This window comes from Octopus sinensis, linkage group LG1, assembly GCF_006345805.1.
Source record: "Octopus sinensis linkage group LG1, ASM634580v1, whole genome shotgun sequence".
Taxonomy (NCBI): domain Eukaryota; kingdom Metazoa; phylum Mollusca; class Cephalopoda; order Octopoda; family Octopodidae; genus Octopus; species Octopus sinensis.
In genome coordinates this window covers 100350403-100361695 of record NC_042997.1, presented here as the reverse complement: position 1 = coordinate 100361695, position 11293 = coordinate 100350403, and the positions used below count along the sequence as shown (strand labels likewise).

At 36.3% G+C, this 11293-nt stretch overlaps 2 protein-coding genes across 4 annotated transcripts in view; one reads left to right on the top strand and one right to left on the bottom strand.

Moving 5' to 3' along the window:
• Positions 1-11293, top strand: part of LOC115212955 (interferon-inducible double-stranded RNA-dependent protein kinase activator A homolog) — a 47837-nt gene that overhangs the window by 20520 nt on the left and 16024 nt on the right. For 2 of the 3 annotated variants that reach the window (XM_029781822.2, XM_029781812.2), the window contains exon 2: positions 9275-9351. In XM_029781822.2, the coding sequence (XP_029637682.1) occupies positions 9325-9351 (27 nt within the window). In that variant the 5' untranslated portion in view covers positions 9275-9324. Of the gene's footprint in view, positions 1-7207; positions 7213-9274; positions 9352-11293 lie in introns of all 3 variants that reach the window. The other variant, XM_036503305.1, reaches the window with a different exon arrangement.
• Positions 7477-7872, bottom strand: LOC115218561. Its single transcript, XM_029788485.1, has one exon. It carries the CDS (start codon positions 7870-7872, stop codon positions 7477-7479), a length of 396 nt encoding a protein of 131 aa, XP_029644345.1.

The following is an 11293-nucleotide window of genomic DNA, read 5'->3' as shown; positions in this document are numbered from 1 at the left end:
TAGACAGAGAACACCACTAGAAAATACGAAAACTAAAAGAAGCAGCACATATGCTAGGACACAACAACCTCCTAAGCAGACCGAGTGCAGATATGAGCAGCATATGGGAACCGGTATTAAGGAAGGATAGAAAAATATTAGATTTATAAGCCCTAAAATTCACTCCATAATTGCCTACAGGCATATGGCATAGTGGTTAAGAGCGCAGGCTACTAACCCCAAGATTCCGAGTTCAATTCCAAGCAGTGACCTGAACAATAACAATAATAATGATAATAATATCAAAAAATACCTTAGGAATGAGAACCCAGGTTTGAAATTTCCCCAAGACACCTGAAAAAGGCTGGAGTGTGTATCAACAACAAACAAGATGGTGACAAATATCTGTCGAATGTAAATAATGTACATAATTCCTCATCTCTTAAATGTAGAAATGTTGGATCTTTTCCTTTTGAACGGCAGATGTCAACACAATTTCTAGTTAACTAAACACTTTTAAACTTCGTATACTGGTAGAATGTGTTTATAAAACATCATTTTCTTTTGGTTTTATTCAGAAAATTCTATAGTTTGTAAGATATTTCGTCTGAAAATCCGAGCATTTCGGCAATTTTAACCAATCGATTACCTCCATTCAACTAAAATCATTTACTGCGTCTAAAACTGAGATAACATCCTGTAACTAACCCTAAACCTCCCCCCTAACCCTAATTTTTTTTTTCTTAATTGTTAAATTAATTTAATTCCATTGCTTTAGTTTTTTTTACACGCGTAACAATTAAATTAATTTTACAATTAAGAAAAAAAAATTTAGGGTTAGGGGGGAGGTTTAGGATTAGTTACAGGATGTTGTCTCAGTTTTAGACGCAGCAAATGATTTTAGCTCAAAAGACAGCTTAGGATTGGTTAAAATTCGAAAAATTAAACTATGTTAAACAAACAAATTGCAATTTTCTCAAGAAAGCCAAGAGAAAAAAACGTTTTTTTCTACCAGTATACGAAGTTTTAAAGTGTTTAGTTAACTAGAAATTGTCTGCTGTTCAAAAGGAAAAGATCCGAAATGTTTTATTTTTGTTAGGCAGTCTTCAAACATGCCTGTGTGATTTGGGGCATCCGGTGAGCAGTATGTAGTACATATGACGATATTCAGTTGTCTTATGTGTACAATTTGAGTGTCACACACTGAGTATATATATATGTATGTAAATATATATTTATATATGTATATGTATGGATATATATCAATGTCTATATATATATATATATTCTTTTATTTTTTTTCATGTTTCAGTCATTTTGACTGTGGCCATGCTGGAGCACCACCTTTAGTCGAGCAAATCGACCCCAGGACTTATTCTTTGTAAGCCTAGTACATATTCTATCGGTCTCTTTTGCCGAACTGCTAAGGCACAGGTACATAAACACACCAGCATTGGTTGTAAAGCGATGTTAGGTGGGGACGGACACACACACGTGTGTGTATATATATATGTATGTATGTATGTATACATTTTCTCTGCCACTTCCCTTGTTGTTTAACGAGAATTTTCATGCAAAAGTTGGTTTGATCGCTTTTCATCAAACTCAAGTGGACGCCAGAACGAGGTGCGTCTTTTAGGTCAAAATTCCATTTTTGAACTTGGCATACCAATCACGAGCAGTTCTTTCAGCTATGGCACCCTCTCTATAAACAGTACAAATGTCGCAAGCAGCCTTTGCGGCCTTAGAACCTTGATTAAAAGCAAAAAGGTGTCGAAAATGCTCATTTTTCTTAACTTGACATTCCATCTTAATGATCTGAAAATAAACAAAAATTAACTAAAACTAACTAGAAAAATAAAATACATTCAAAAATGATTCAAAAATAGAAATCTCGAAAAAAAATAGACTATAAAATTTTTTAAATGGCACCAACTTAGTTGCCAACCCAATATATGTGTATATATATATCATCATCATCATCATCGTTTAACACCCGTTTTCCATGCTGGCATGGGTTAATCTATATGTATGTGTATATTTGTATATCTATATGTATGTATATATATATATATATATATATAAATGAATATGTATATGTATGTATATATGAATATTTATATATGTATATGTACGTATTTATGTATATATGTGTGTATATGTATGTGTGTATATATATATATGTATATATCTCTATGCATATATATATATGTATGGTGGTTGTCTACTCCTTATCCAGAGTTTGACCACTTCCTGTACCTACACTTTCATACCATGGCATCTCCATATTCACTTGATCTTGCTCCCTGAAACTTTTTTTTGTTCCCCCAAATGAAAAAAGTCCTGAAAGGAAAATGTTTTGCAGATGCGGAAGAGGTGAAGAGAAAAACAACAGAAGTGTTAAAAGGCATCACTTCGCAAGAGTTCCAAGACTGCTTCGAACAATGGAAAATACTTCTGGACTGATGCATAGCTTCTCTTCTGTTGACTATATCTGTATATATCTATAGATAGAAATATAAATAGATAGATGTGTGTATGTGCATGTTTGTTTTTATATATAGGCACAGGCAAGGCTGTGTGGTAAAAAGCTTGCTTCCCAAGTACAGGGTTCTGGGTTCAGTCCCACTATGTGACACCTTGAACAAGTGTCTTCTACTATAGCTTTGGGCTGACCAAAGTCTTGTGAGTGGATTTGGTAGATGAAAACTGAGAGAAGCCTGTTGTGTGTGTATGAATATGTATGTATATATCTGTGTCTCTTTGTTTGTTCTCCACTACTGCTTGACAAACTGTTGGTTTGTTTATGTCATCATAACTTAGCAGTTTGGCAAAAGAGACCAATAGAATTAGTACCAGGCTTAAATATAAATAAGTACTAGAGTTGATTTGTTTGACGAAAGCCCCTTTAAAGTGGTGCCCCAGCATGGCTACAGTACAATGACTGAAACAAGTAGAATATAAAGATGTATATGCTCTCCTTTTGTATACGAGTTGACGTCCACTGTGTCTTTAAATGACTTTGTAAAGATATAAACTTGTAAAATAATGTAAAATGAAATGCAAGCAGCAAAGTAACTTAAACATTTATCAAAAATCAGGGAATAACTTTGAAATATTTAATAAATGGTTTTATTAGGAAAATTAAATTTTATCAAACAGGGAAATATAGTGCTGTTGTTGCTAATACATTACCCAGTTGTGTTTGTAATAATCCACCTAAGCTGGCTGTATTGAAATAGTTTAGAAATGGCTCTGGTGGACTACCTCAGCAGTGTTTTAATGACACATATGAATGTTGATTGTAATGTGACAGTACAGGTAGTTGAAATCTCAGTTGTGGCTGTAATGACATGACTTAGTTTTGATTCCTGTGAAATAGTTCGGTGAGGGTTGTAATGACACAGACAAGTATTGGTTATAATGATACAGTTAAGTTACAGTTGTAATGAAACATCTCTCTGTTTATAGTAACAAAATCTTACAAGTCCTTGTAATGACCAAACCCAGTGGTGGTTGTAATGAAATAGCTTAGTAATAGTGGCAATGATAAAACTTTAGTGATTTTAAAGAAACGGATCAGTTGTGATGGTTGTAATGGCTCAGTTTTCATATATACACTTTTGGTTGTATTGAAATACCTAAGTGGTGGTTGCAGTGACCACAATAGAGATGTGGTTGTAATGAAGTAACTTAATGGGATTTGCAATAATGCAACCCTAGTAATTGTAATGACATAGCTCATTGGTGGTTATAAAACTCTTGCACTTGCTGGAATGACAGAGCTCAGAAGGGTTTATAATGTAACACTCCAGTAGTAAGAAAACTCAGTCTCCTGTGATTTTGCTCTGGAGTCTCTGCTGCAAGTGGATTCTTGTGCTCGTGTCTGATCTCTTCTGCCAGAAAGAATCATATTTTCTTTTGTTTTTGTTCATATGAAAGAAGACATTTTGTACTGTTTTTAGACTTATTGTTTTCAAATCCAATTGCCCTTCACTTCTTTTGCAATTTTACTATTGACAATTTAGATTTCATTGAATAAAAGCTATTTAAAACTACAAATTAAAGATTGAATCTAACAAACATTAATTACATGAATATAAAAATGCAGGGGAAATAATCTCATCAAATTGAATACCTTCGTTATTTTAGACCTACCAGAAATATACATTCAAACTCAAGTGTTTCACATAACCTGTCATCAGACACCTGTGAGTATTTTGAACAGTTAGACAGTTTATAAAGGTTTATAAACAGTACAGTGATAATTATTTAGTAACTCAGGAAATAAACATTTGACCCTTTAGCATTCACATTATTCTGTCAAAAGTAATACCTATTTATTAATCATGCATTATCTTTGATGAGGTAACCATTAATTTTTAGAATGATATTGTCGGGTTGGTGTGAGAGGCCAGATCTGGCCAGTGTGAACATAAAACACGTAGAATATTTTGGCTGGCTATGGCCAGTTTAACTCTTTAGCATTAAAACTGACCTTATTCAGTTTAAAATATTCTGTTCAAAGTGGCCAGATCTTGCCTCTCACACATCCTATAATGTCATCTAAAAATAAACAATCACATCATTGAAATCTTTTGTTGAACTGCTAGGTTATGGGGATGGGTTGTGGTGGGGGACAAACAGACACACACATACTAAGGGCTTCTCTCAGTTTTGTGAAATCTTTTCAGTTTTAATAAAACACTGTTTTACTCTACTTTTGACATTTGAGTACTATTTTCTCCACCTTGTTTTGCATGTGCTCTCACACACACACACACACACACTCTGTCTCTCTCTCACACACATACACACACACACACACACACACCAACATGCATGTTTTGTCAAAAATGCATATAGCTTTATTAATAATAGAAATTCCATTTGACCCTTAACAAGCATGGTGATTTTTTTCTTGTGTGTGTATGTATACACGTGTGTGTTTGTATATATATATATATATATATACACACACACACATGAAACTTGAGATGCTTATAACCATGTGTGTTTTTGTGTGTATATGTATCTATCATCATCATCATTTTATGTTAGCTTTCCATGCTGGTATGGGTTGGGCAGTCAACATAGTCAAAATCACCTCCCATTGGAGGTTACTGCCTCCAAAGACAAGGTGCTCATACCTACCTGATATTTTGCTTAATTTCTGTGACTGGATACCCTTCATAATGCCAACTACATTACAGAGTGTACTACGTGTATTTTCTCATGGAACCAACACTAAAAATATTGAATAATCCTTATTGAGACAGGTATAGAATGGCCTCATAATCCCACACTTTCTCTGCTCCTTTAGCCAACTATTTAACAGTGAGAACAGTTGCTGGTGCTTTGTACACAGTAAATTTAAATTTGGAGAGAGAATGACGAAAGAAAAACCAAAAATAAGTATTTGAGAGGTGGTGGTAGGAGAGTAAAAGATATGTATGGAGAGTACTCAACAAAAGTTGTAGACCATTGAAGGACTAAGCTGTTTGGGTCTGTTCACTAGATGGAGAGGAAGGGCCTTTTGGTACTATGTGGCCATTTAAGATCTGGCATTGCTTTCTTGCTATAAATTTGGCACTGGAGCCTTTTGGATCTTCCATATACTCTTTTACTTGTTTCTGTCATTTGACTGTGGCCATGCTGGAGCACCGCCTTTAGTTGAGCACATCGACCACACGACTTATTCTTTGTAAGCCTAGTGCTTATTCTATCGGTCTCTTTTGCCGAACCGCTGAGTTACGGGGACGTAAACACACCAGCATCGGTTGTCAAGCGATGTTGGGGGGACAAACATACACACACACACACACACATACATATATATATATAGATATATATTCATACATATATATATATAAAATATATACTCCCTAATATTATTATACATACATACATACGACAAGGCTTCTTTCAGTTTCCATTTACCAAATCCACTCACAAGGCTTTGGTCAGCCCAAGGCTATAGTAGAAGACACTTGCCCAAGGTGCCACACAGTGGGACTGAACCCGGAACCATGTAGTTCATAAGCAAGCTACTTACCACACAGCCACTCCTACGCCTATATTTTATTTAAAATAGCACTGGTAGATGTTTCCTCAGAACTGATTGATGGTTCTGAAGAAACAACTTTCAGTGCTATTACATATACATTTCATAAATATGCATGACTAAATCATAATCATTAATGTCTAGAGACTTGTGTGATTGGTCATCTTAAGTTGTTGAAACAGTTGTAAACCATGAAATAAGCATTATACCATAAACTCCACTTTTACTTTATTTATACTATGACAGAAGTAAATCTTAATGATGATCTGTTTGTTCCTAACCTGAGTTTCTGTGGGAGAAGTTTTTTATGCAACTTCAGATAGCCACCAATTGTTGAGCGCTTGATACAACTTTAGATAGCCACGAATTGTTGAGTACCTAGCTTATCTATTTCCTCCTGCTTATGTTGTGTGTGTGTGTGTGTGTGTATGGGAGGAGTCATAATTGATAAAGCCTACAAACAGACTCGCCCGTTTCATCATGTTCATTGTTTAATATTGTTTAACATGCTGGCATGGTTTGGACAATTTAACTGAGGTCTGAAAAGGTTCCAATCTGATCTGGCAAGGAGAGTGTAGTGGATGCTTTTTACATGCCACCGGCACGGGAGCTAGTTGGGAGCCATTGGCATCAACCATGTTCAGATGGTGCTTTTTACGTGCCACCTGCACAGGAGCCAGTCAGGAAGACCTGGCATCGAGCACTTTTGGATTGTGCATTTTATGTACCACTGGCACAGGAGCCAGTCGGGTGGGAGGGGTGGGGCACTGGCATTGACCATGTTTGGTTGGTGCTTTTTATGTGCCACCGGCATGGAAGCCAGGCAAGCAGCACTGGCTTACAGCTATGATATTGATTTTGACTCAACAGGTCTTCTCAAGCACATCATATTGCCCGACAGAAGTGTACTTTTAAACTGGCATCGACCATAGCTGTGATCTCATTTTAGTTCCTGAATCTTCAAAATCACAGCATATCTCCAAAAGTCTTGATCTCCTGTCATTGCCTCAGTGAGGCCCAATGTTCAAAGGTCATTCTTCACCACCTCGTCCCATATCTTCCTAGGTCTACCTCTTCCACAGGTTCCTTCCACAGTTAGGATATGGCACTTCCTCACACAACTGTCCTCATCCATACACAACACATGACCATCACGATTTTTTCTCACTGTCTTGCAATCCAAAATACTTCAGTTCTTTGGTCCCTCTGGCATGTGATGGAATCTGTTTTCTGTACATCTTCAGTGTGTATTTCCCCTGTACATCTGCCATACACAAAAAATATCTTCCCAGTTAACCTTCCTTTCATATTGCTGCACCTGGTACATTTTATGAAGTTTCTACCCTCACTTTTTCCACAGATCAAGCAGGGCCATCTGCGTGGCAGGGTTTGTGATTTGACAGCCTTCCTATTTACTAAGTCTTTAGTTTTTGCTATGTTAACTCTAGAAGATACCCATTAAAATCTCCAGCCATAAAGATGAGATCATTGTCACTTGTCTTTGAGGTAACCTGCAGAAGAATATCATAAAAGTGATCCTTCTGTTCATTTGGTAAGCCTGCTTGTGAGGCATAGGCAGAGATAATTGTAGCTATACCATTCTTCAAGACTAGCCTGAGTTTAAGTACTCTATCGCACACTTTGACTTCTTCTATGACCTTATCCACCCATTTCTCTGCAAGAAGTATGCCCATGCCCCCTATTTCATCGCTGTTACCTTCCCAGATGAGTTTATACCTATATGCTTTGCCTGTGAGGACTCTGGCTAAAGCTCCTCTCCACCTTACCTCTTGTACGCAACATACATCAACACATCTTCGTTCAAGCATCTCTATAATCTCGTTAGCCCTACCTTTCAATGTGCCTACATTTACAGTGCCCACTCTGAAAACTGAGAAGGGGAAATATATATATATAATCTGCTATATAAGGCAGTCAGAAATTAAGCTGTTATTCTAGTGGATAGCTTAATCTGCATATTTATACTTTTAATAATTTTCATTAATCAAATAATATATATTTTATGGCACAACATAGTGTTAATCAGAAGAACTGAAAGAAATTGAAATATTAGAAAGCTTCAAGAATGTGATCATGTTCCTTCTAAGTTTTTAATGTGTGAGAAAAAGAGAATCTTTGTGATAGGTCGTTTGCATGTGATTTACTTCCCCGGTCAAGGGAACATAATTTAACTGCTCTATAAACATCATAAGTTCAGCATTTACCAAGGTTGATAATTTAATTTGCATTTTTGTGCTTTGGACAGCTTGATTTCAGAATGTGATTGGACTGTTGGAAATAACCAACAATAGTTAGGTTCAGAAATGGCAGTTTGGTAAAAAGCTTGTTTCCCAACCATATGGTCTTGGGTTCAGTTCCACTGTGTGACACATTGTGCAAATGTCTTCTACTATAGCATCAGGTTGATCAAAACCTTGTGAGTGGATTTTGGTAGGTGGAAACTGAAAGAAGCCCATCATATATATGTGCGTTGGGGGAGTATATATCATAGTTATCATCATCATCATTTAATGTCCATTTTCCATGCTGACATGGGTTAGATGGTTTGAATGAAGCTGAAGAGCTGTTCAGATTCCATGTCTATTTTGGCATGGTTTCTATGGCTGGATACATATGAATATATATATTTATATATGCATACATAAATCACATGTGTTTGAATGTGTGTGTTACTCCCTCCTTGCTTGATTTCACACACTAGTTTTAAACAAATGTCTGTCATACTAGTGGTGGCCTTCATTTCCAATCTTCCATGAAAACATGTCTGATGATGGGGGGAGTATTACTTTACTTGGAAACAAGTGAGGTTTGGTGATAGGAAGAGCATCCAGCTGTTGAAATTCCACCTCAACAAATGCCATCCAACCCATGCAAGAATAGAAAAGTGGATGTTTGGTGATAATCATAATGATGATTGTTCAATGCATTTGATAAATATAAAAGGAAAGTCAGTATTCATGTCCATGAACATATTGCAGTTGATGGATGGTAACATTCAGTTTGACTTCATTTTGCTCTTAATTTATTACTTCGAACTTCACTGATTTCCCTTTTCTTATTCTTACTCATTTCTCTGATAGAATTGACTACTTACTTTCTGATCAGAACTTTACATGTAATATATTCATTTACATATCCATTTTTTCCATAGTCATGTAAGAAATATATTTTCTAAATAAAAGCCAACCCCAAATATTTGTTTCGTTTCAGCGTTTTGCTATGCAGCATCTTAACTTTCTTTGTCTCTGAAAATTGCATAGATGACGCCAACAGGACAACCTGAATCCGTGAGTTTTATTTTCTTGGCTAATTATTGTTTTGTGTAATGGAACCAAATTAATTTTAATACTTTTGTTACCATGTTTCTATTGAAATACACTGCCTTTGTTTAAATTTAATATTAAAGATAATGAATATGGTAAAATAACTACAATATTAATCTGGTGTTTGGAACATAAAACAACTAAAAAATTTGGATCTTTTCGGTTTGAACGACAGTTTTTTCTAGTGGTGTCATATGAAATTGTCACCCATAATTATGACCCTAGTATCGATCTATTGCATTTCAATATGTTTTAGGGTTAGTTAGGGTTTTCTTCACAAATGTAAATAAACCCCGAAAAGATCCAAAAAATTTAAATGCAAATTTTAATTTAGATCACTTTAAAAGTTTGTATCATAGTACCTGTGATGGCCTCAAGTGTGTTGGTATCATAAGGGTGAAGCAAAATTATATGGTTCTGAGCTAATCATTGTCATCATCATCATTTTACATCTGTTTTCCATGCTAGCATGGGTTGGACAGTTTGACCAGTGCTGGAAAGCTGCACTAGGCTCTAATCTGATTCAGAATGTTTTCTACAACTGGATACCCTTCCTAACGCCAACCACTTTACAGTGTGTTCTGGGTGCTTTTACATAGCACTGCATAAGTGCTTTCATGTGGCACTAGCACAAGTGGTTTTTATATGGCACTGGCACAGGACTCATGTGGGTCAATCCTCATCACCATGTTGGAGTGGCCTTAACACCTGCTGTAGAGTACAGGTCTTCTTGAGCACAGCAAGGTGCCAGGTATCCCAGTCCTTCATCATCTCATCTGAAAGGGTCTTTGTCCTGAAGTCATCTTTCTGTACTTCATCCTATTTTTAGGATTTTTGTGCTATGTTTAGGACTATGGACGCTTCATCTTTTGATAAGGATATTTTTCTAAAATTGATAAAACTATAGGTCAAAAGATATTCACAACAAAACAGCAAAGATAATATTAAAAATGTATATAAAAACAATTTTCACAAAGACATTTCTGTACCACTGTGTACCATAATGTGTGTATATATGCGTATATATCTTTTACTTGTTTCAGTCATTTGATTGTGGCCATGTTTGGGCACCGCCTTGAAGGGTTTTAAACAAACAAATCGACCTCAGGACTTATTTTATTTAAGCCTGGTACTTATTTTATCAGTCTCTTTTACTGAACCTCTGTTACAGGGACATAAAAACACACACACATAATTATATATATATACATACATACATATATATATATATATATATATATATATAGGTAAACAGTAAAATTAATTACAGACATGGACAAGAACATGAAACACCACAGAGACGACACAAGAACCACAGGACGGGACATTCGAAGCCCTCAGTCATCAGTCAAGAACCAGATCATCTTAGCAATTTCGGCTGATTAATCTTGAGATTGCTCCGATATGGCCAGCCCGCCAAGGGAAATCTAAGCCAAGCGCATTAGATCCCTGGAGAAAGCTTCGAATGTATACAACGAAAGGACGGAAAACGATCGAAGTACACAAACAAAAATACAGAATACGTGACACAATAAGAATACAAAAACGTAAAAACAATAACGGTAAAAATAAAAAATAAACAACAAAACAAAACCAGGACGTAGGACAAGGGTCTTTCGACAGGACGATTTGAGTATGGGGCTGGCTTGTGAAGTTTGCCTAAAGGCCACGGGGAGACGAACAAATACGTGTTGCTTCTGCGGCTGCTGAAAACGAAAAGAGCGCTCAACAGCGGCTAGCTGTCACGTGAGAACAAAAGACAGGAGAAAGGGACAGATGAAAAGGGAGAGAAGGTGGACGAGGGAGGAGAAGAAAGAGACAGATCGAGGGGGCTGGAGGTGAGAGAGATAGAGAAACGTAGAAGGGGGGGGAAACGGATGGAGAGGGAAAGAAAGGAAGTGGAATA